Genomic DNA, 26,236 nt, shown 5'->3' with positions numbered 1-26,236 from the left:
CACACACACACACACAACCATCATTTCCAAAGCTTACATCAGACACATGCATTTAAACTACCCACAACTGAGCAGCCTGAAAAGAACATACATGACACTTACAGACTGGATCTTTTTCATACTACAGACACACACTCCTGATGAGCAGCTGGATTTATTTGGTGCACACATGCTGGGGAGCTAACAAGCTCACATTACAGGAGACTGTCCAGATTTGTGTGATTCAAAACATTTTTGATAACACAATAACACTGATGATCGAGATTGTCTGATTGAATCCTCAACAATTAAATTAAAATTAGACTGCTCCAAACTAGTGCTGATTTGTCCCTACTTTTGCTATCATTTACAATTACTGTCATTACTAACCATTATTAAATTATGGTTAGTCACATGTGAAATGTTCAAACTCAATGGCAAGTACAAGGCTATATTAGTACCTGGGCAAACAGATAAACACTTCTTATGATATGTCAGCGTTGAAGCTTTAAAACATACTAGCAGAAAGTTTTAGATATGATCTCTACTCACAGTTTGTTTCCTTTGAGGGCAGCATAGTGCAGCAGGTTGAAGCCTCTGTGGTTTTGTTGGGTAAAGTCAATGTTGGGCACCAAGACCAGGATCTCGATGATATTGCGGAAATCTTTAGCAATGGCGTCATGGAGTGGCGTATCCCCATATGAGTCCTGAGTGGGGGAGGAAAGCGGCACATTGAGTGAGGCTGTTGCATATATTGGAACTAAACCAGTTGTGCAGGTTTTTGGGCCTTTTCTTGAGGCGTGTTGGGATGTGACACAGCAAAATGTAAAATACCGTTAAAAATGTGTTTGGATTAAATAGTGTGAAGGACAGTGTCTTAGTAGAGGAGACCAGGGAATGTAACGTTGTTTTCCAATACAATACATATTCTATATAATACAAAACTTAATCTGCAGCCATGACATGATTTCATTCACTAGAATTTGTTGTAATCCTAATATCTAGAGTATGTATACTCATTTTGGGTCTATATTAGTGGTGTGATAGATGCTGCAGTACATTTTGATTGTATGTGGTACAAACAAAAACAAAAAAACTCTGGGCTCCTATTCCATGTTTTTAGCTGAGTAGCCACTCTACTCAAGCAGAAAAAATATGCTGTTAGTGAATTCTGGGCCTGGTTGCAGGCATGTTAGCCACTCTGGAAAATGCCCTAAAAGAGACACTAAATTGCCTTAATGAGGCTGAGGGCTGAAGTGAAGCAGAGTCACAGTCAAATACCATAAATGTTTGAATTTGTGTGTTTACAACAGCTTGAAAGGGCATTGTGTGAGTTGCTGACGACAAGTGTGTGGCAAATTAGTGAGACTGCCACTTACTGGCTACACAGACGCTCACTCAGTGGTCGACCCGCAGTCATTGGCTACTTGCTAAGTCATGAGCTCACTCTACAATCCCTCTTCACCAGTCACAGTGCCAGATAAAGGAATGATAAGGGTTTGTTTACATAGAAACATAAAAAAACACATATGGGACCAAATAGGAATATGAGCAGATCCCTGAAACATGGATTATGTTGCACAATCAGTACCATTTTACAGTTTGTGCAGATATTTAATAGCATTTGTTCCATATGTACATGTCACACATGAAACACACGTTAGCAACTAGCTAATCATTTCATGTTTTCAAAGCCAGTGGTACACTCTATTACACTAGCATAGAGCTATATTCACTTGTTTATACTTTATGGCACAGTGCAGCATCAATCAAGACCAGTTAATGTAATTAAGTAATATTTAAGGGTTGAAAAACACACCAGAATCCTCACTGGGGCAACATATTTCAATCAAAGGCCAGTCTGCGGTATTAAGCATTCTAGCAATCTCTCACCTGGAGATTGACATCAGCCGAATGTTCGGTCAGCACTCGCACCACGTCGGTGAAGCCCTTGTTGACGGCAATGTGGAGCGCTGTGCACATGGAGTTGTTCAGAAGGTTGACATTTGCCCCCTTGCTCAACAGCAGCCGTGCAATCTCTGCCTGATTACTAAAGTGGAAGACACCATAAAGGGAAAAAGACATGCACAGATTATTCCTCACCGTCATCTGTTTCCATTGAGTGATTCAACCTGACCGAGCAGTATTTTTTTAATTAAGTTAATTCAAACTAGTAAATAAAAACCCAAATTCTTATTATGAAAACTACTGGGAGCTACACAAAGCTCAAAAGTTGCATGTTAAGTTGCACAAATATCATCCTTTTGTTTGCATGGTCTACCCCTGCTGCAGAAAAGCAGTAAAACAAAGTTATTTTCAACAAGTAGGAATTCCTGAAGAGATTTTGTCAAATGCTGACATGCTGAGCATGTGTTAATGTGGTGAGAGGATGATATGTGGCTGGCTGATTAGACGTCACTTCTGTTATTGGATTATCATCACATTACAAGAAAGAGACAGACAGAAGCTTTACTGTACATCTGTCAGTTTTTCAAAATAAAAACAAAGAGCAGAGCTGCATCCTGTTGTGAACTCCATCATTGTGTATGTTACCTTTGTACTTTTTCTACACTCAAATGTGTGTATGTGTGAAGAAAAACTGTGTGCGTGTCCTCACCCGAAGGCAGTGTAGTGCAATGCTGTGTCTCCATCTTCATCCTTAACCTCAATGGAGCCGTTGGCTTGCAGCAGGGCCTTCACAACCTCCATGTGGCCTTGGTGAGCGGCGACCTGCAGCGCAGTCTTTCCCTGGTTCTTTATATCCACCTGCCAGGAACACAAACGTGGTCGAATGTTCATCAGAGGCGGTGTTGGACCGGACACTAACAGAGCTATACAGAGCTGGCTGGAAATAATCTGAGCATGAACAACAACCACGTTCGTCATACACTTGATACATAATCCTAATTAGCGGTGTAGTCGTCACTGAGTAGAAATGTTGTCACGAACATAACTTACTAGTAAGTTAAGTACTTTAAAATTACTTTGATTTAATTTTGCAACAAGTTATTACTTTTCTCACTAATTAAAAAAAATAATACATTATATAATGTATAGTATATGAGTAAGCCATATGTAAAGGCAATAATAATATCTGTATTACAATGCAAACCCACAGTAGTAGCAATTTATCTAGAAAAAGCTAGAAATCTATCTATCTATCTATAAATATCTATATTATATCACTATAAAATTACAGCTAATTTTGATAATTAGTTGGTTAAAGACAAAACTGCACACATTATTTGTTTTTTAGAACTTACAATATCATACGTTTTGGGGGCTACAGCATCATTTATGATTTGGAAAGCAGCATTACCTTAAACAGTAACTTCACATTAAATCAATTTTTTTGGAATAGCAAATTACAGGTACAGTTAATTTTAGGTGTTAAATCTATAAATGGAAAATCTTGTTCTCCCCTACTTGTTTTTCTCAATGCTTATTCTGTTTGTGCTAAAACTCAGGGATAGAAAAAAATTATATTTTATATATACTGGTGACATTCATTGGATCATACATCTCAGCTGTTATTAATTTCCAGTGCTGCCAACCTTTTGATGCTTTTATGTTATATATATAACAATGTTTTTGTTTTTGCTACCATACCAGTTTGGATTACAGGTGATTGATTACAAATGTCAGAGTTAATTTTTTTCTTCTCAGTTGGAACAATTATAACTGCAACAAATATATCTTTGTTTTGGTGTCTCAATATCGCCCTGTAGCGCATGATGATTACTGCTAAAATAAAATGTCAGGTACAAGAAAAGGATGCCTGTTCTCCTGTTCATCCTTGAGCCAGAGCTATAACCTCTTGACCTCTCACACTCTCCCCATTGAGAGTACCCCATAGGATGTTAGTGTGAGGCAGAGGAGGACAATATCTGAAAACATATGCAGACCACCTTCCTACGATCATCCCTTTTCCATTAAGAGTCAGCTTCAAAAGCATTTCTTGGTTGCAGGCCTCAGCCATAAATTTGAGTAACAGAGAATCCAGAATTGTTTCCATCCAAGAACTACCAAAATCTGCCTTAAGCCTCAGAAAAAAAAAAAAATGTGTTATGTGAATAGCATAAGTTCATGTACTGCAATTGCTTGTATGCGATCATCTTACTCAAGTTTGGTGTTTGAATGCTGTCTCTGACATTTATTACAGCAGTAATAATTAATGCTAGATGTGTCACGTTTGATGTCATTTAAGAACATATTCATTCTCAAACTTATATCTTGTGGAACATAAAATAGAACTTTAGTTAACCAGGACAAATGCTTTTTTTATAAGATATATATTATTATATTATACCTCTGTATGTAGTAGTTAAGTTTTCCTAAACTGACATAGTTATCTGAGTTTTCTTCTTCAATCTTAAGTGGGTTCAGTCACTGATCACTCTCTTGTTCTCCCACCTCTCCTTCTGTTGATTTCAAAAATCATTCTTAGTGTCTTGATTAAAAACATCAAGCCAGTTAAATGAGAAAAAGAAAGAGAAAAGAGAATCAATTTCATAATTTATTAACAGACATAGTTATCCTTGTCATATCCGATATGTTCCACATTTCTCTCTGTTCATCATTATAAATGAACAAATACATGTTTACCAAAAAAAGTGGTTAACTCTTTCTGTGGGTGTAAATCTTTTAATATGTGAGGCACTGAAGTCCCCAAGAGCTAAAAGAGTGACATATTGTTTGGAAATATATTTTATATATTTCCAAACCATGTTGACTACAACAAAGAGTGACAAGAAAAATGCTCTGCCCCGTGTTTTGCTTCTGGGTTTTTTTTTTGGGTTTTCTGGGGAATAATACAGAGTCGATCATTTTAAAAGATACTGGGAGTCAATCTTTAGCTTCATTGGACAAACTGGCAAACGCCAGTGTTAATTTTTTTTATTTAAAGGATCCCCATTAGCTAATGCCAGGGCAATCAGCTAATCTTCCTGAGGTTCATTCCTAACATGCAATATATAACACATTGGTCAATTGGGTGTATAATATTTCCCTTGTCTTATCTGGCTCACTAAGTCATTCTGGCCCTTAAATTCCCCACCCCCAGTCTTGGTGTCCCGATAGAAAGAGCTCTTGGAACGGGCGGTGGACTGCAGCAAAGAGAAGGAGTGCTGCACTAACCTTGTCAGGATACTTCTGCACCAACTCCCGCACTTTGTTGGCACTGCCGTGTGCTGCCTCAATGACCAGCCGACTGGGATTGTCCTGCTCTGTGGACTGAGACAGGAGCTTCTCCAACACGGAGATGACAGTACCTGAACAGAGACATAAGCAGATGGAGAGGGGGAGGAAGAGAGAGGGTTGTGAAAATGGGGACAAGAGAGACAAAAGGATTAATTTAGCTTCATCATTCTAATGTGAACAGCATGATTAGTGGTGTCGGAAAGCTTTCCAGAGGGCCAGTCGCACCACAAACACACACTGGTTAATGGGTTTGTCAAAGCTGAGCTCAATGCAAAACCACAGGAATGAGTCAAAATGTCCCTCCATGCAGTGCAATCTGACCACACGCCACATTCACAAACACAGACATACACACATATCACTCTGTTGTCAACCTCCTATCCACTGAAGTGAACGCATGCACAGAGTAGATTTAGTCATGATTATGAGACTGCTGAGAACCTCTGACATTATGACAAATGCCTGCTGCGCTGCCAAAGCCTCTCGATGTCAACATGCGGGACTGTGACATGCTATAGAGAAGAACATTTCAAGAAATGACACCCAGTACACAACATGCTGAAAAAACACAAGACAAGGGAATGGCTCTGAGTGTGGCCGTAATTGCCTCAGTTGCAGCCTGTATGTAAAAGCATGCTCGGCAGAGACAGAGCTGGAATGAGGGCAGAGGGGAGGATGAAAGAATGCACGCAGAAGGTAAAGCTGGAGCTGAAGTGTTAGAGATGAAGCCCCCTCGTCCCGGCAGAGGCCTTACTTCCAGATTCGTTGGGGTTCTCGGCTGTCATGAGGTTGGCGTCCACCTCCACAGGTTGGGCCGAGAGGCACGCTGGGTTGAATGTCCAAGTCTGCACTCCGAAGGCCACCCGTAGGTCACCGTCCGCATATACTTTCAACACCTTCCCGACCTGGCCAAGCACCTAGGAAACAAATGGTAAATAAGGTGGATGCGGCATGGACTTTTGGAAGGTTAAAGAACAAGGGAGAAGATTGAACGAGACACATTAAGAAATAAAGAGTGGAAAAACTAATCAACCAGGAACTATTCATGGTATTTGCAGGACCAATTTCTGTGCCTTTCTAGGTAAATAACGAGGCCACATTCGAGGAAACAGCTCTAAACTTGATTACTTCCTGATGTACACCCAATTTTTAGGAAGTAGGTCACTCTTAAGAGGGATGTCTGCCAAATAAAGGCTTTACTTTAGCAAGTGACACACTTAACATCACGCTCACAAACAGGGAGTAACCTGAATGTACCAGAATACACAGATGAGACAAAGTCATTGTTCCAAAAGGCAAAACTTTCAAAAGTCTTAGTAATAAAACCCTAAATCAAGTCACACAACCAGATAATGCAAGTCCAGAGTCAAGCTAACATCCCAAAAAAGAAAAAGCCTCAGATGAAAATATAAAATGTTATATTGCATAGACAGATTTGTTTGTTTCAAAAGGTTCCACGTCATGTGTCACTGATGTGCTAATCAAAGTCCAGTTACAAGTAAATTCTCTAAAGTCAACTCTAAAGTCATCATGACCCTAGCCTAAAAATTCATGACTCGTCCATGCCACGTGACTCGAGTAAACACCTCTGCCACAGTATGGCATGAATTCAGCCTTTATAACCAACGCTAAAATACCATGAAGAGTTCGTATTATCAGGCTAAATGAGCATACAGGAGCCATGCTGTCTGTCCACTCTCCATGGCCAGCCTGCAGTCTCTTCACATTCTCCATGTCCTCCAGTACTCTTACTAGTTCGCCAACTCCAAAAGTGTTCACCTGGAAAGAAAGACGAACAGTATTAGCAAATGTGTTGAGTTTTAAGAAAAATACTGAGAAGCCAGCTAAACTGAAGTTCTGAACTGAGATCCTCTGGCTCTCCTCTGTAACTCAGTACCTTGGTGAGGGCCCCAGGATGGAAAGTCCAGCGGATGTTGTTGCTGTACTGGACTCTGACATCTCCTCGGTCAGTGATTCTATGAACAGTCCCGATCCGGCAAATGTACTGCAAAACACAAATAGGCTGTTTCACCCTGGGTCTCACTCTGCATGGCTGTGACCTAAAATGTTCCCTTTAGCAGCTGTGATTTGAGAGTTGGATGCCTCGGTTTCCTTTCACTCTGTTGCACGCCAACATACATCTGAGGCGCTTATATAAATATTCTGTATGCCAGGTTCAAGAGGCATGTGTGTTTTGACTGCGGGGCAATGTTTGCGCATAGTGTGTACTCTATGCTTTATGTTTTAGACAAAGTACAAAGTGTTAGTTTCAACGTCAAACAAAAACAAGGGAATTTGTACTTGTCCTACATTATAGAAGAATTCAACAGGGAGTTATGTAAAGCTGTCTATTGTTAATATGTTTAGAATTGCGTGATTTATAGACTACCTACCTCTGCCATTTTGGGGTTCCACCCTCCGTGGCCCTCTTGCATCTGTCGCAGGATGTCCACCTCCAAGAGACACTTGACCTTGTCGCCCTGCTGGAAAGAGTGGCCGTCTGCACTCTCCTGGCGCTGCAGCTCAGCGTGCTCTCCTGGATGGACGGTGTCAGCGTCAACAATTAACTTAAGAGGTTTGAGGTCAGCATGTCATATTTACATCCTTGTTAATGTTAAAAATGCCATCAAAAGTACCGACAACCTATACATAAAATAAGCTTGTTTACTATTAAACAACTGAGAAATAATAACTTAAGAGTTTAAGGAATGCATACTTTGAAACTGCCCGACTTACCTAATTTTGGTAGATGGTCTTTGTAATAGAATCCTCCTTGGCCGTCAGACACGTATTTGAGGTCTACCTTGCCCTTGTGTCCCATTCGGTAGACATTGGTGGTGCCATTTGACCAGGTGACACTGGCCACGCTGCGACCAGACTCTGTGTCCCAGCCACGAATGTCCACTACCTTCCCAACCTTACCCTCCCCGCCTACGTAAATGCACACAAATATGAAAGAAACAATAATGCATAAGTGTGTGGGAGAAGGGGGAGAGACAAAGGCAGTGAAAGAAAAATCAGCTCATTAAAGAAAGAAATGTCATTAGACAAAGAAAGTGGATTTTGGTGTTTTTATCAGGAGAAAACTGTGTGAACAACAGAGTACACATGTAATCATCCAAAGTAGAATTTGACAAGCACAATGTAAACATATGAGACTAATGAGATGACAGACACAGGGGTGTGTGAGAAACATTTTCCCTGTAGGGACACAAGCTGCCAAGTGTCAAAGTCATTCACTTCCATTTCCTAGAGCCAGCTCACTCCTTAATGCTTTCTACCTGAATCAAACACATGACAAAACACAATCCCCCTTCTTGATTCAAATACATATAAAAAATAAGAATCAACGTTAAACAATACAACATTTCCACAAGCTGTGTCATAAGATGGTTTCACATCTATACATCAGGTTTTATGATGTAAGAAAACCCTTGTTAAGCCAATAAAGTCATCAAGCTGCCTCACTGCCTACCCACACCAACTAAACCAGTGACCCGTTAAGACTTCATGGCGGGCTGGGGGTTTCTAAGCATGCTCAGAGAATCCTGTATGCACTTACACCATTTAAGCCTGATGAGTGACTTAACCAAACCCCAGGGCGCTGATTTCAAAGACACCAAAAGGACATTTTGACTCATTCGCTCTAGCCCAGAAAAGGGAGTGTTGCTATTCTCAGACACAACGATGACCCCAGACCAGGAAATATAAAGACATGTTAGCATTCCCTCTTTCCCTAAAGGGAACACTCGAGGGCTCTAATTTAGCCCACTGATGTGAAAGATTGCTTTCAATTACTATTTAAAGTATTTCGAACAGCAACCAGTGCAGGCTGTTTGTATTTGAAAGGGAGCCCATTTTTTAAAACAGCAACAGTGTAGACTCGTAGTTTGTCACATAATGTAAAACTGCAAAACACAATTCATAACACAATAATCTACCTTCTCACACCTGCAACATAGACTACACTTTAAGTGAAGGGGCTTCTCAGTTTATGCCACTACACAAGGCTGGAAAAAGAAACACAAAGAACATCAATGTTACTGAACAAGGATGTTGATACACACAGACACACACAGACACACACTGACGGGCACATCTGTGGAACAGACTCAGATGACTCACTGGCAATATAAGTGCACGCAGACACATACTAACACGACATTTCGCGGGTTAATGAGACGTGGGTTTAGAGTGTTATTATGGGTTGTGGATGGTGAAACAGCTCCATGCTCAAGAAGGTAGAGGTCCTGCTGAGTTCGCAGCAACAAGCTAGTGGTTAGGAACAGCCCCCACCTCACACACACACATACACAGCACTCACCGTCTTGGTTGCCCCAGTCCCAGTCAGGTCCACGAACCACTTTAACCCCCTGGAAGATCCCTTTGAGGATGATCCGTGGGAGGTTCTGCCTCGGTGCCAAGCTCACTCTGTGATAAGAGCATGGAGACACAGCTGAACAAACTGCTTTATTGACCATGTAAGACAATGTTTCTATGACATCCTTGAAACAAAACCCCAAACTAAACAAAGTACAAATGACTTGTCTTGACTATAAATCCAATAATGTACATTTGTACAGTTCATTATACAAGTGATACATTGGGTAGTAGATGATTGCCAGACTTATTAAACATTTGTCAGCCATGTTACTGATTGATTGAAGCTTATAAAGTACAAAAACATCCTTGATGATCAATGGACAATGGGTTATATGTGCTGCACAACCCACATACATTTGTTATATTACTCATAAATCTGAACAACAAAATTCTGCTGTCATGCAAAATCCCAATAAAAGACAGACAAAAAGTCCATTAACAGACGGACAGAACGGAATTCAACAGATTGATCCTGTGAAACTTACAGGGTTTGCCGGAGAACATACATATGACTGAACATGCAGAACCTATTCATGTATTAAAGATAGTACTTATTGTACACTGAGTGGAAAATAAACCAGGCTCCTGTGATGTCCTGACAACTGAAAGACTAAAAAAACCTTTTTCATGTACACAATCTTTGTTTACGTTCACAATTCTTGCCAAAATATATATAACGTGTATCCTAACATGATGAATACATTCCCTACCTCCAAAAAACCTGCAAAACCTAGAATTATTTCCATCAGTCTTCTTCTTTTCCTCTTTTATTAGCACAGTATATCTGCTTCATGTCACCACATGCTCAACATGACAGCCTCTAAAAACCACACGCACAATTTAATGATAACCATCGTTGATGACTTCCCAGCTCTACCACCTAACAAATGACTTCTCATTAGTTTGCTGTCTATTCTATAGACAATCTTCCATAAGTGGTCATGAGATAAGCAGGATACCTTACTTACTGTAAGAGTTTGTTCTGATAGTATTTTAGGAATGTTAAACTCAAAGAACACATTGAGGAAACCTATGGATAGTTGCCAACATCAGTGTCAAAATCTAACACTGACCAACAACCTCAACTGCAAATACAGATTCAGACACTGAGGTAAGACAGTCATATGTGAACTATCTGACATACCTTATGGTAAAGATTTGATCAGATCTTGGTGCAAAGGAGCTGCCTATTCCCATACTTTCTTGACGAGATCAAACCCCAGCTTCCATTTAAACCCAACAGCTTTTTAGATAGGCTCAAAGTCATATAAAATCCAGTGAGATCAAAAGAAAAAGAGCCTTGTGAGAGATGTCGTCCTCAGGGAGCCTCATAGAGGCTTTGCTGCTGGGGTTTTGCTTAAAGTTAGCATTGGCTAACTTCGTCCCCCATCACTGACCAGATTTGTTAGGTTCCTGGGTGCAACAGCAGGAAACAGCCGTACATTTGGCTCTCAGAGCCAACTGACAGTAAATCTCAGTGCGGGACTGTGTTGGACTAGTCTGTGCTGAGAACGGTGTGTATCTGAGTACAAAGCTTTGAGCCTAATCCCTGGACAGCAGAGTTATCAGAAAGCAGGCCACCTCAGGACAAAGCATAGAGCACGTAGGTGCTAGCATGCATAATGTCTGTATTCAATTATATAATGGAGATACAAACAGAAATACAGTACATAGGTTTGGTACAAACACATTTTTCTACATTGCTTTAATGAATTTAATTGCTGGTGCTGGTGTGTTTTTAGAGTTTTTCAAGGAATTTGGGATATAAATGGTACAACTGTGATAAGGCTAACGAAAACAATGGTGGTTGTAACAACAGACTTCCTGAACTCGTAGTATTAACAGTCACGAAGATAATGAAGAAAGCTCTGCCAATATCCTGATGAGACAAAGCAGATTTAGTTCAGACCAGGACAGAAAAGTAATTGTTCATGACAGGAGAGCTAGTTTACCAATTGATTCCGTAATTATTTAGAAATAGTAAAGTGGATGTAACTGACAGATGTCTCTTTTCCATGACAAAGAATCATGACCTTAGTGTTGTTTACATGTTTTTTCTCAGTGTAGCTACTCTGGGAAAGACAACAGCCCTTTCAAGGGATCAGGATTTCTAATCCTGCTTGACCAAATGTCACCCTTCTCCCAGACAGGATGAGGGCAGGAAACCTACACCTACTGACACAACGGCTGGATCAACAGTCAGCCAAAGGTTAGGGACTGTTTTGAAATAAAGGCAGTGGAATGCATAGAATTACTATTTAGTTTGCTGAAATCAAACACCACAAACAATTTCACAAGATAATAAGAATTCACGTAAACAAGTAGCGGATGTCAGTTTATACATTTGTGTAATGATAACAGTTGTGCGTAGCATGAGGCACAGAGCTTTCACCTCAAAGTAAGATGGTCATGGCTTACAATGTCCGCCCTGTTTGCATTTACTGTACTTACTCTAATGTGCATGTGGTACTTGTGAAACACAAATCCAGACTAAAGCAGACTATGTTTAATTAGACACAACTTCCAAAAGATGCATCAATACATTGTCTAACAACTTTGCTTTAGTCCACACTTCACCTACCAAAGGACCGAAGCCCTTTTTAAATACACTGAACAAAACAGCGGTGGAAATGAGGAAGAAGTGCAAAAATCTACAAACACACATCAAGAAATGAGCAAAGAAATTCCATTAGACTACTAAAACCAAATTTAGGTGGAAATTTCAGGCAATTCTGGCAAGAAAGCACTGGAAAACTCTGCAGGCCAGTAGTGGGGCTGAGTTGGACATGCCTTGAACCTGACTACAGGGTGGAGAATTGGGGAGGTCAGAGGGGGCAGTGTATGTGCAAAGAAAGGATTAGTCATTGAGTTGACCCGACAGGTTTTCTGGAACTGCGTGTGTGTTGTTTGTGTTGGAGAGCCGATTAACCGGCTGCATACCAACCATCTCCTCGTAAACATATGGTAGCTCTGAGCACTGTCAGCATGCACGCACGTCTCAATGTAGTATTAAACACACGAGTCATAGCCAAATGCAGGACGCAGTGAGTCGTCCAGAATACAGCTATCTGCAGTTACAGCATGAGTCAGAAACATTTTACTGCAAAAATAATTGAATCAAACTCAGATTCTGAAGATTCAATCAAAAAAAATAAAATAAATAAAGCCCTAATCAGTGTTGAGGGAACACACAACAGTCAAATAATGCACAACACTGGTGCAGAGCTATTATTGCACCTTGATATACTACGTATCCAACACCTGTTACCTAATACATGTCTTCTAGGAAGTTGAAAATGTTAACATGCTAATCTGCACATCTGATAATGCTAGCATGCTAATCCAGTTAAATCTGTTGTAATTACAATGGAACACTCCTGTACAGTACATCCGGCTCAGGTCTCACACCATGTTTGTGATGATGGTACAGCTCGAGTGTCAGCGTGCTGCAGCACTTTATAGTGTTGACAACTTCCCATTGTCCCCTCAGGACACGAATAAAGTTTCTGCCTACAGTAGGTCTATAAACTACAAATAGATCTGCCCTGCTGAAGTTGCCATTAAAGCCTCACACATGTTTGGTCCACATGAAAGGAGTCCCTCTTAACTATGCTAAGCCCAAACCCAAGTCTCCTCACATAAATCACTGCTGGCACAACACAAAGTCCCACTCATTATGAAACCAAGCTAAATTTGCCTTTCCAGGCAAATATCAAGTGTGTCCCATGACTGCCAGATAATAAATTAGTCTTTTGAAATGCTGTCAGTGAAATATGGGTCAGAGTGGTCTGGAAATAAAGAAGTACTGTGTGTTTGGTACCACAAACTATAGAGTGCTCCTCTATTTATCTGATGAGAAAAGAAGTGACTTTCATGTGATGTTCTCCCAGATGAACACTCTGTCCCACTGCTGAGCAATAACTGCAACTCCATTTTCACTGAGATCATGCAAAAATGTCTTTGATAAAAGGATGACGAGGGAAGACATTTTATTTATTTATATACAATACATAAAAAAGCACCTGTGTTTAAAAACTTGGACATAGCTAAGCAAGACATAAAGAATCATCACAAATGTATTCTTTAATATTTGCAGTTAGGACTCAATTTCATCCAAAGTCTGCAGTTTCAAAAAAGCTTTTAGTATAATTTCAGCTCCAGGGGGTGTATAATTGCAAATAGGACATGGATTGGAGAAATTAAAGGAATGATTGGAATACTGAGTGGAGCAGAACAAGCAATGCTGGATAAAATATGGGAAATGGTATTGAAGTCTGTCTAAACAAGTTCACACTGCTGTCATTAACCATATATAGAACTTGTACACTTGGTCAGTGATGAATACCAAAACAACATCCTAAGCACTGTGGACAGTAAATAAAAAGACAATAAATAGTATCTCTATACAGAAGTTGGACGTGTGATTGACTTGAGCTGGATCTCAGTATTTTATGCCACTTATGGACATCAATATACCATTCATGTTTCATTAAAATAATCTCCCTGAAAGCCATAATGGAAACAGGTGTGTTATCAGTGACGTTGATCCATTCAGAAGTGAGCTCCATTTTCTCAATGTCATTAGTGAAACTCATTACAGGGATGCCAGAATTCTGAAAGGCAATATTCATTCATTTGAATAGTAAATGGAGTGCACTGATATAGCGCTTTTCTACCTTAACAGACAAGCGCTGTACAATCTCATTCGGACACACTCTCACACACCGATGCCAATGGAGCTGCCATGCAAGGCGCTCGGACTACTAACAACCCACTCTACCACCTGAGCCACAGCCACCCCACTCAGGAAACGCAGCATTAAATATCAAAGGCACGATAGGCTTTCAAATCTTAATCTTGTGAGTATTCTTTATCCATTTTATAAGAAACATTCATGGGGTTTAAATTACTTTCAATTGACATTTTAAGTGATTGATTTCAAATTAGTTTGTGCTTACTAAAAAATATGCTGTGTAACTATAAATTAATCCACATTTTACGTGTGCTTCTTGACCTCTACCAATGTCACACAACTAAACTATAAAATATTCATACAGAATAAGACTGCCAATCAACAGCACATTCTTACAGTAAGATTGAGTCTTTAAAACACATTTGGCTGTATTACACATTTAAATGGTAGCACTGTTATAAAAGTGCCTCAACCCAAAAAAGTAGAGATTCTTGTTTGATTTATTTTTAGTTTTCCAGGTTTATCTTTGTCTCACTCAGATGTGACATACCACAGTTGCTTGGTATTAGAAACAACCTTTAAATAACTCAGATTAAAGATGGGAATGCTTAAACAATAGTAGCATTATTCACCCACAAAGGCTGGTTGCTATAATACACTTTAATCTTTTCTAATTAATCTCAACAATGATCAAACACACGATCCTCACCTTTCAATTTGTTGATACTGAATCTTAATTTCAGGTATCCTAAAACTGAAATTGTGTACTAGGTTGTAAATGATTAGAAATCATTACACTGACACTTTAACATTGCCCCCCATGAGAAAAATGGCTTGTCACTGAAAACAAGTATTTGTCCAGTGTCCACAGATAAGGGCAGTGGCCTGTTCCGATTGGTTTGGAGGGTCACGTAAAGGTGTTAGATCTACCAAAAAAACAGCACCTTAATGAAGGACACTGCTGAGCCAAACAACATTCGGGCCTCAATGACAAATCAATACCTCTGAAGAGAAACTGAGGTGGGAGATGAAATGAGATTCCGACTACTGTCAGAATGCTAAATGATTACTGCACTATTTTGTCTCACTGGCAGAGGCCAGGTTTCACTTAAAGTCAGAATCTGTAAGTGGTGTGCAGCTCCATTTCCACCCCAACCATCAGTGCATCAAAATGGTCCCTTATCAAATGTGGACGCAACCTAAATCCAAAATGAGACTTTAATAAAGACGTCTCTCATATCTAGTGAGAATGTGACCACAGAAAATGATAGCAGGAAGTGAAAACAAAAACGGCAAGGGCACTGGATTAAAGTCATGACCAGGTCAAGATCTGGAGGTAAGAGTGTAACAGTTCACATGGGCGCCTGGTTATGTTTTAAAATGGGGAAGCACACTTGGAAAGACACATAATTAGCTAGGGATCTGGGGGTCCCTGAGTAAGAAAAAATAGATTTAAAACAAATTTTGCATTTCTATACCATCTAACCTCTTGGATTAACTCGACAAACAGTTACCTGCATTAGTCTAAATAAGTTAGATTGAGAGTGCTATGAAAACCAAGAATGCATCAAGAACAGTATTAACAGGGTGGATCAGGACAGAAAATCATTATTAGAATAATGGCTATTTCATAGTTCAAATTCTAAACATTATGTAGTTAAGTGTAAACTGTATGTGTGTTTACCCTCCACTACATCCCAAATACTAAAATCAACAGGGCTACTGCCAAACATTAATATTAAAGTTAGCTAACGTTGACTCACAAATCTATTTGTTATTTCAGTACAATCCTACTTTTAGCTAGCATATCTTTTCCTATGTTCAATTTTCAGTCCATAATGGAAGTTAAGTGAAATGGCATGTTCCTCAACCTGGTAAATAGTCAGACTCCTGTGTGGACTGACAGACTGTGATTGACAGCAAAAGCCTGCTGTGGTAAAAGATCAGCGACAGCTTCGACTGAACCAACTGAAAGGGTGGTTCAAAAATGTATGATCTTTTTATTAATTGTTTGTGTCAGTTGCTGAAAACAGTAAAATGATCACTGATAAAGGCTGTTTACATATAATCACCTGATTGTTGGGACTGTATGATGATAAGTTTAGACAGAAATTGGGGTAGCAAAACCATTTTTTGATTTTTTTCCCCCTAATAATGGGAATACATTTGCTCCCTTTGCTCAGGGACCTATTCATTTGTTGTGTTGCCTTGTCTGTGACACTGTTGTTTTTGATACGAGCACTAGGAGTCTTGAACCTTATAGTTAACTCGAAGATGTAATCAAATCGAAGCTAACAAGTCATGTCACCCCTATTTTCACCATTCAACAGACAGTCAGTGTTGGACCTGGACCAGGCTAAACTATAGAAGAAATCTGGGTCATACATATCACCTCGTTAAAATGAGAACAGGCCATCCAGCTGACATTCAGACAGTGCCTGAAGCAGTTTGGGGCTTTACTGTGAACTGATGCAGAAGAGTGGATTCTGAAGGGAGAACTCACTCCAGTAAATCTGGATACAGAGGACGCTTGGAATCAGCTCACTAAACATTTATCCACAACAAGGCCAAGTAGTGTGGTTTGCCTAAGCTGACTTAACACACAGAAACAACCATCACGGCACAGACCTGGCACCAATTATAAGTAACATTATTTACCATTAATTATGCAAACTAAAGCTATAGCTTGGTTATTTTTCTTTGGGCTACAATGGACTGTAGCTGACAGAAATAACGTGAATCCTAGTAGAGAACAGAGAACAATGGTTATTGGTTGAAAGTTTTTTGTAAAGCCCGGAAAATGCAGAAATGAAAGGGAGAAAACCCAATCAAGACACCTCCAGCGCTTTTCTTTTGATTCTCTTTATTTCAGGGCTGCCCAAAGTGGGGCCCCATAAGGTTTGATTTGGCCCACTAGATGTTTATAACATAAATAATAATAATTAAAGAAATATATATAATATAAATTTACAGTTTTATTTATTGAGGTAAAATGCTCTTTAAATATGTAGGCTTTCTTATTGATCTGAATAGCTCTGCTTCAATATTAACATGTTAACAATCCACTCTCAGCAATGTTATCCTATTCCACTGATATTACTATATATAGATGCTATATCTGTACTAAACACTGGAGTGTAAGTAGCTGTCATTAACTTAAAAAGTACAGTCTTTAGGAAAAAAGCCCCTGATTATATCTGACCAGGTCTGTGTAGACAGACACCAGACTAATGAAAGTTAATTGGAGGAAACAACACTATTAAGGTCTTACTTCCTACGAGTGGAACTGGATTTGAACTGAGCAAGCACAACAGAGACTTAACAACGGAAGACACATTAATTAGAACTTCAATGAGGATCAATTGTGCTGGGGAGATGGCAGCATAGTACTCACGGCTGGGAGTGTGCCGTCTCGTAGCGCTCGAAAGCGTGGCTCAGGTCGTGCTTGTTGTTCATGTAACACTGGGTGCACAGGTCATAGTCGAAGCACACCTTGCATTTCCATCGCATTCCCATGATGCCATGCTTCTTGCAGCTGTCACAGATGATGTTGGAGTGGCGCACGCCTGCAGGGGAAGGAGAGGCGTTTGAAAGAAAAGTATTTCTAGTCTACGTGTCATGTCCTGCATAGTAAGATAGAAGTACGATATTACAACATATCTGCAAGTCACTGAAGCATTCAAGGCGTATGTCATGTCATTAATGATGTTACTAATCACAGTGGCTAACATCATGAGATGTGGAGGAACTGAGGCACAAACAGCACGACAAAAATACCCCCACCCCCTCAGCTCCTCATCTCTCCTCCTCCTCTTCATTCACTTCATTAATTGAAGGGCAAGCTTCTGAGGCATAAAAATATCACTTTAAATGGAGCAAAATGCTAATGAGTCCTGCGTTTATGTCTGTGTCATTCAAGTCCAAAATAGAGCTGGATGGCTGATGATACTCAGCTGATTAGTCCAAATGGGCTTTGTGAAAGCGGCGTGACTCACCACAATGACAAACAGGCACAAATATTCAATTAATATACAGCTGATCATTTGTGGTTAAGACAGGGTTCTCAATGTTGTCCAGCCAATGACCTCATCTTAAAAGGTCCCAAATTCTCATGACACAGTAGGGTAGGTACGTGAATTTGAGTATGGTATTCTTATGTTTTCTAGTATGTGGGTAGCTGCAAATTTATTAAACAGTAATACTGTTTTTATTAAAAATAGAAGATAATTCTAAGGAAACAAAACAAACCTGTATTGGGTATCAAACTTGGTGGGTAACAACCAAAATCTGTCTGCACTGTACCAAACACTTGGTCACATTCTTGGTCTTGTTTGCATATTCTTAGATTAGATACTTCCTGATTTGAGAAACAATTTTGGACTTCATAGAATATTGGTATTGTAAATATTCTAATGCTGAACTAGTTCAGTGTGTCAGTACAACTCGAGTCGTGAGTGCTTACCGATTTGAGCGTTATCATAAAGTAGCAGGTCAAAGGAACCCTGGTAGCCTGTGCGGTAGTTGGTTCGCGTGCCGCTGTCCCACTGCACCACCACTGTCTTGTCTGGCGTGGTGGTGCTGCCCTGCCGCCCAATCTCCACCACGGTGCCTACATGGCCCTCGCCATCATCCTGGTTTCCCCATTTCCAGTCCAGGCCACGCACCACGCGCATGCCCACCTCCATGCTGCCTCTGCTAGGGCCTGGCCTGGGGGCTGAGCGCAACGGCCGGGGCCTGGCAGCACTGTCGCTTCCGCTGCGCCTGCGGGGCTTCTGCGAGATGCAGCTGGCTCGTGCCGACGATATTGCTGTCAGGGACGGCACCAGCGGGGTTTCCGGCAACAAATCAGGGGTGACTGGAGGTAAGAGAAGATAAAGTTGAATGAAACCTGAGTAAAAAACACAGCAGCAAAGTTATAATGCACTAAAAATCCTTGCTAACTTGTAGAAAGTGTTGCTTTTAAATGAGGAACATCACACAACCTGTGTGTTGTCTGACCACGTGTCTGACGGTGGCTGCTGAGGGACTCATAAGGCAACGTGCCATATGTTTAATTAATTTCAGAGTAGGGTTTCTCTCTTTGCTGGTGGATCATTTAGTGGAGTCCTTGCTGTGTATCATGGCACACTTCTGTAGAGAGCAGCTGGACATGACTGCTACACCCTGCTGCGCTAATCGAGCCTTGACCTGACACTGACAAACACACACACACACACACACTTTTGTACTTACATCCATTGGCTTTATTCAGGTCCTAAACCTCAACCCTAACACTGAACTACCTAAAGCTAACCCCCAAACTAGCAATCACGAAGTGCAGGTTGTGTCCTTCGTCCTAGAGCAACATTCTACATGAATCTGAGATTATGGACAGTATGTTTGAACTGAGATCCTAATATATTCTCAAGAAGATATAAAATAGTCAAAATCTGGACAGACGTAAGAACTCCCACATTCACACACTTGGCTGATGACTCCAGTGTTTTTGAATGGACGCCGCTGGGTGCTAGAAACTAATGCAGGAAGGAAGCAGCATTTATGTGGCAGCTTGAGTCAGCAATATGGAAAGCAACTTTTGCTGAGCAGTATGACAATCAGCAAATATCCAATCACAACCATTAATCACATGTGATGTGACACATCAGAAATATTATTTTTTGCACTGGTGCATTGTTCCATTGTACTGCTATTTCTGTGTCTAATCATACAAGAAAAGAATCTTTAGGAGGTTGCAGAAAAGGAAAACTGCAGGCTTGTAAAACTGAAGGACAGTGTGTAACATTTATCCACATGTACTACCAACAAATACAACTTTAGCTTTCAAATAAAAGCCCACAGAAGGCGCATTGTGTTTTATGTTTCTTCCCTAAAAAACAGTGTTTAAGAAGAAAGCTTGCTGAAGAGATCTGACATATGCCACATGAGGTAGGCAAACGATGATGAATAATCTTTTACGTAAGTCAAACCAGGTTAACGCGGCCCCTCAGGACAGTGAAGCACATACCCTAATTGTTGGCACTTTTCACTGTAAAGACAGACTCACACTCACAGGTTCTGCTGTGTGTTTACACCTCATACTCGACTGTGCTACCTAGTAGGCCTTATACGTTGTAGTGTAGAGGAAGAAAATTGCCTTTTTGAGAACAATGACATATTATAATGTGATAAAGCTTTCACAAACATGCAAACCAACATCCACTTTCCAGCAGTATGAAAGAGACAGCTCACTGCAAAATCAATCAATAATGGTGTGAGTTGCTGGGTTTTGGATATATATCTATATCTATATATATAGATATCACCTTTATAAATGCAGGTGTAGACAGGAAACTTTCACCATGTAGGCCTAAATGCTGTTTTAAAGTCTGTCCACATTATGTGACTCTAGCCTTAAACTCACAGATACCCTCCATTTATCTGGTCATTTTATCCCAATATGCGTTTTTTTGGTAGAACCTGATATTCAGACAGGGTTTAGTTAAAAAAAACTTTCAATATTAGGGCAGACAGATGTCTGTAATGTGGCTGAGATTACACTTGCACGCTTATCAAGATTACAATGTCATTTTGGTATTAAAGGCATCTGCTTAAGCATGAAAACATATGGTATGTAGGGGATCAAAGGAGGGAAAGCAGGCTGCTTATACTCCCATTTTCGGTCCAAAATGACAGCTTAGCCTCTTTAATACACTGAAATAATATCCCAGCCAATCATCCAACATTTTAACATGCAAATGGAGGAGGTGTCACAGGCAGTGGACGGCTTTTACGCAGCTCTCAGCATTCTGGGTGTGGATGGATGTTGGAAATGCCAAGCTGATGTACTATTAACTGAGAATACAAATATGATGAATCCTTAGCCGGCCTAAAGCGCTCACCACTGAAACCTAGGGAGGAGAATCCAAGACACTGGAAAGCCGAACTTCAAATTTTACAATAAAACAGGCCCACAGCATTCTGCAGAGAAAAAAATACTTAACTTACCACCTACGTTTCAAACTGTTCTAGTACCCACACATACCCACCGCCTCCCACTCTGCTGACCCCCCACTGTGTTGTTCCAGAGAAAATTCAGGCCGATCACACTGATATCTTATCATTATTAAATAAACCAGGACTGGTACTGACAAGCAGACGTGACACAGGGGGATTCAGGTGATGACTCTGCTTACACAACAAGCTCCAGAAAAAGAGTGAATGCACAGTTCAAGCTGCTCTTGGCAAAAATATTTTGTAAAAATACCCTCATCTTCTTAAATCCCAAAGCATGTTATTTTTTGGTGTTGACAGATGGCTGCTGCCAGAATAAGAGTGAATCTCAAAATTGCATCTTAAACAGCAGTGAGCGATTGAAATGCGGATGTGAAAATCATTTAGTTGGTTTTAAACTGACAAAATAAACTTCTGGCCCGCACATGATACACGCCAACTTCAATTTTTGTATTTACATTTCTGTGTATTGCATTTCCATATCTAATAATAATAAAATAACAGTTTATTTAAAAGAGCGCTTTTCTGAATACTCAAAGACACTGTACAATATAAATAAAAGAGAATACAAGAACATCAATAGGTAAAAACAATATAAAACCAGTACATTACATATGTTAAATGTGTTAATATCTGGTGGTTTTGTGTATAATGTTACCTGCAGCAACCAGCAGGCCAAATCCCAGGACTGTACTGCCAATGGACTTGTTGACGAAACCTTTTCTGATTGTTTGCTAGTTCACTTATAGGACTGAATGACCCTAAAATCTCTGAAATCTCCGATAACCAAGATGCGACAACTATCACTTATGATGTGACTCCTAAAAATAGTCAACAGTTTTTATAGAGCACTGATTAATAACAATATACAAATCTCAGAGACACAGTCTATCAATAATAATAGTCCAAATCTTGGTATTAAAAGGACCAGTGTGTAGGATTTAGTGGCATCTAGCAGTGAAGTTGCCAATATCAGACTTTATTTGTATGGCACTTTTCACACAAGCAAAATGAAACACAAAGAGCTTCACACAATAGCCCCCACCCCTCCAGCACACACACACCCTGTAGAAACTCTGTAGAAGGGGATCTGCTCTCTATGTGGATAAAAACAGCTCATTCTGAAAGGTGACAAACATGTGATTCTTATTTTCAGGTGAATATACACTAATGAAAACATACCTACGACTATTATATTCCTTTTCTGCCAACAGATCCTCCTAAGTGTTCCTCCACACTGGACCTTTTACGTAACAAGTTAAAACAAAATATAACCTGCCAATTACTAATTATCAGTGTCCAAATGTCAAACAGAAGTGTGAACAAAATTATAATAAGTGTAACCTGGACAGGGTCCGCTGGTTTAAACCACTTCTTGAAATCTTAATGATTTGACAAATCATAGTTTATAGATAGACCTGGGGCTAAGACAGGCAGGATTACAGCCCTCTGCCTGCAATAACAGATGGGCTGGCTTCCGTCATACAACACTGCTGAGGGCCAATCTGGGAGGGCAAGTCGACTGCCTTCACACAAACAACCAGACAGGCGTTTGGTGATAACACCAATAAACACGACACCATCAACAAATGCACACAAAGTAGGTGTATTATGCTACTGAAGGTTCAATTTGAAAGCTTTTTGCTGCTACAAATGGTGCTTAATACATACAATATTCAATTATCAGTGTAATTGAGGTATCATTTTACATTTTTGTAAACAGATATGGTGGAAATCATTAAGAAACAATCCATTTTTAAATTCTAAATTCCCATTAAATTAAATTAAATTCATGGTGCTTTCTGTGAAGCAGAGGAGTCACTCCTTTTACATTTAAAAATGTAAAATATTGCGCCATTTTGTACAAACTGTATGTGAACAAGGAGTGGGTTGATGCAAAAATGAAAACTTTAAAATCAACAAGCATCAACTACATGTGATTTTGTACTTTCCCATTATGAATGTACTGTATATTAAAAACACAGCTACAGTGAGAGTATAGTGCATCAGGACACACACTCGAGGCCCATTTGCAACTGTGGCACTGTACTTAACTACAGCAATATGTCTTTGTGATGTGAAGCATGTTCCCTCTCAAATGTGACCAAAGGGCACACAATGTAAAATGCAGTGTAGCGCTGGTAGACCAGACACTCAGTGTTGCATTGGGACTGGACGCCCACGTGATTAGTCTCCACAGAAGCAAGAGGAAGTGAGACGGCAGATCTGTGGAGGCCGGACTGAATAATAGTCCATGACAGAACTGTTGTTGGTCTTCTCTGTGACTGGCCCGTTGGTTGGACATTGTTTAAAAAAATATATTAGAATCGATACAATAATGGTACACATGTTCCTGCGGTTTTATTTAAGGCTCAGGGTGTAGTGACATGACAAACTACCTACAGCCATGGATGATTTCACTAAGCAGATATAGCATATTTATAATTCTGTACCCAGCACACTGACGACAATCACTGGGCAGCTTCAAAATGGAAAATGATTCAGGGGTATTATTAATGGCAGACCCAGTGCCATTCGATGTGTGCTACTGTGTGAGGCAGCAGAGGCCTGCTTGGGCTGTATGTCCTGTGACACGTGGTCTGACTGGCTTATATCCTCGCTCTAATGTCTAATAAGATGAGGCTGTTTGCCTCTGCTGTTTTTTTCATATCTCTGCCACTGGACCTAAACGCTTAGCAAAGTGCAATCTACACAGAGGCTCTATGACTTAAGCCTCATCAGCTTTAATATCAGATATGAGCAGAAACCTGCTGGGACTGGTTCATGTCAGAAACATCTGAAGGCCAGAGGACTTTCAGGACAATCAATAAGGACCCTGACTAAATAACACATTTACAAAGATTTCTTCATTGTGGGCGACAGGCCTAAAATAGGACTCTCCATTTTCCGTGTCAGGCTTCTGCCCGGCCTACCTTCCCTTTTTAAAATCTCACTCAAACAAGCACTGTGTACTGCGCAGGGTGGAAAATAATTCGTAATGATCACATATAATTAAACAATCATACAACTATTGAAGCAAATCCAAAATGTACGCCACTGACATCTCCAAATATTTTTTGCCTGCTCTGTCCAAAAGTATCCTTACAAAGCTTAATGGCCACAAGGACAGATTTAAAAAGCAACTTGATACAGACAGAATTGTTCCTATCAGCAAACTTTATCCCCGGAGCCTTTCACAAAAACTCTGCCACAGCAAAACATTTTCCCTAACAACACTTACTGCATATTGGATGAAACTCTGCTGAGATTATCAAATCAAATGATCGTGGATTATCATACTCACTCCCCATGATCTTCAGCCCACTTTTGAACATGTTGGCAGCTGTGTGAATCCAGCGTGCCGTGACACCACGAGCCTTTGCACTGCTATTACTGTATCCCAGGTCAACCAGCAGGACCATCTGAAATCCTGAGCGCTATGATGCAGTCATCCTACTCACGGGGGAGTGAACCCTTTCCGGCACATTCTCAGTATTTGGTTTGCTGTGAACTTTGCTCTTTGTTTTGGAACATGTGGTTCTTTTTTCCTTTGCCTGCTTGATTTTGTTTTTTTTTCTTTTTGTCTGACAGATGTTGCTCAAGGACTGGACAAGCATGATGGCTTATCTGAAAGAAATAACAACATACTAGCTGTGTATGGTGAAGAATTGACTTAGAAAAGAGCAGTGGTAAATACATCACCTCGTATTATAATGGGCTATGTCACATGAGTGTGGGGGACCCTTTGATCATTTCTTTGCTAGGCTTGTGTCCTGTTAAATGGGACAGATTCACACTAGTGTAAGTCCAAACTGTTGAGCTCTATCAGTGCAGTGCATTTCAAAAGTCAATACTGAGTCACATGTTGCTACATGCGCATTAGGCTCTCAATGCCAATTTGTACCGACTTCACCCAAAGCAAATCATTCAATCTTATCTAGGCTCATGTCTGGAAAAGATCATTTCATTCAGTGCTTGATAGATGAAAATCAATAGGGTATTCTCCGCAACACAATCATGCTCCTTAAAAGGAATCTCACACCCACACTGTGTGATTAAAACCCCTGATAGCACCTTAGCCACTGTCTAGATGATATAATTAAGTACCTAACAGCTATTTCTACAGTAATACACTCAAACTCAATCGAACCTAGACACTAAACATACTGTGATTAGGCTGCCTCCGCTCCACAATCTATACACTAAAACCAAAAACTACTTTGCATAACTTTGGCATCAACATACGTGTCTGCAGGTCAGGACAAACCTTTTTTTTTTTTTTTTGCCTGTCTGATCGCCACCACTGATAGCAGCAGCCAAGCCAGCCAGATGTCTAACTACCTGCTTAGCATGTCTTACTAGCTTTACTACAGATTGCAATGACATGTGGTACAATTGTGGCCACGCTAGGCCGGGGACGCATACCGGCTGCATGCGTGTTATCTTTGCACGTGATAATTTCACCTCACTGGGCAGTGAACAGTGAAATCAGCACATTTGTCCACGATGACAGTCGGATGAAAATAGAAGCAGCCATGTTTTCTGTATGGCTAATCTCTAATCAATTTATTTGCCAAAGATTCAAACTGAGCAGAAGAAAATATGCTGTTCATGTTCACCGTCAAACATGAACAGCATAATCACGTGGGTTTACAAGAAAGACGTGCTAGCGTTACCCAAACAGACAAGACTGACACTGCATCACTTGATAAATAAAGCATGTCTCGTTTAGCCGGTTTACCTGTTGGGATAGTGATGTGCAATGGGGTGAACGGGGAAACCGACAAAAATAGGGAAGGAGAGCAAGCAGCTCCTACCTCCTGCTACATGAACGCACCAGATGGGGGGGAAAAATAAGCCACCAGTGGTCCTACAAGCTTCCAACGAGATAAAAAAAAACGCCTCCTCAAGGCTGAAGCCGTGTGCTGATGCGCTCCCTGAATGAACCGGCCAAGGAGAAGGAGGAGGAGGAGGAGGAGGAGGAGATACAGG

At 40.3% G+C, this 26,236-nt stretch overlaps 1 protein-coding gene across 5 annotated transcripts in view; it reads right to left on the bottom strand.

Moving 5' to 3' along the window:
* mib2 (mindbomb E3 ubiquitin protein ligase 2) overlaps positions 1–26,236 on the bottom strand; it is a 40,808-nt gene that overhangs the window by 10,943 nt on the left and 3,629 nt on the right. For 2 of the 5 annotated variants that reach the window (XM_035656435.1, XM_035656433.1), the window contains exons 2-13: positions 18,717–19,109; positions 17,649–17,820; positions 9,503–9,609; positions 7,915–8,109; positions 7,572–7,714; positions 7,076–7,183; positions 6,853–6,957; positions 5,933–6,095; positions 5,116–5,249; positions 2,597–2,745; positions 1,873–2,029; positions 532–686 (exon numbers count right to left, since the gene is read on the bottom strand). In XM_035656435.1, the coding sequence (XP_035512328.1) occupies positions 532–686; positions 1,873–2,029; positions 2,597–2,745; positions 5,116–5,249; positions 5,933–6,095; positions 6,853–6,957; positions 7,076–7,183; positions 7,572–7,714; positions 7,915–8,109; positions 9,503–9,609; positions 17,649–17,820; positions 18,717–18,939 (1,811 nt within the window). In that variant the 5' untranslated portion in view covers positions 18,940–19,109. Of the gene's footprint in view, positions 1–531; positions 687–1,872; positions 2,030–2,596; positions 2,746–5,115; positions 5,250–5,932; positions 6,096–6,852; positions 6,958–7,075; positions 7,184–7,571; positions 7,715–7,914; positions 8,110–9,502; positions 9,610–17,648; positions 17,821–18,716; positions 19,110–24,548; positions 24,688–25,985; positions 26,108–26,236 lie in introns of those variants that run through there. The other 3 variants (XM_035656436.1, XM_035656432.1, XM_035656434.1) reach the window with 3 other exon arrangements.

The sequence above is a fragment of the Morone saxatilis genome, unplaced genomic scaffold (genome assembly GCF_004916995.1).
Source record: "Morone saxatilis isolate NCDOM2014 unplaced genomic scaffold, NCSU_SB_2.0 Contig15, whole genome shotgun sequence".
NCBI classification, from domain to species: domain Eukaryota; kingdom Metazoa; phylum Chordata; class Actinopteri; family Moronidae; genus Morone; species Morone saxatilis.
Note: the sequence above shows the minus strand (reverse complement) of the source record. Positions and strands in the feature narration are given on the sequence as shown.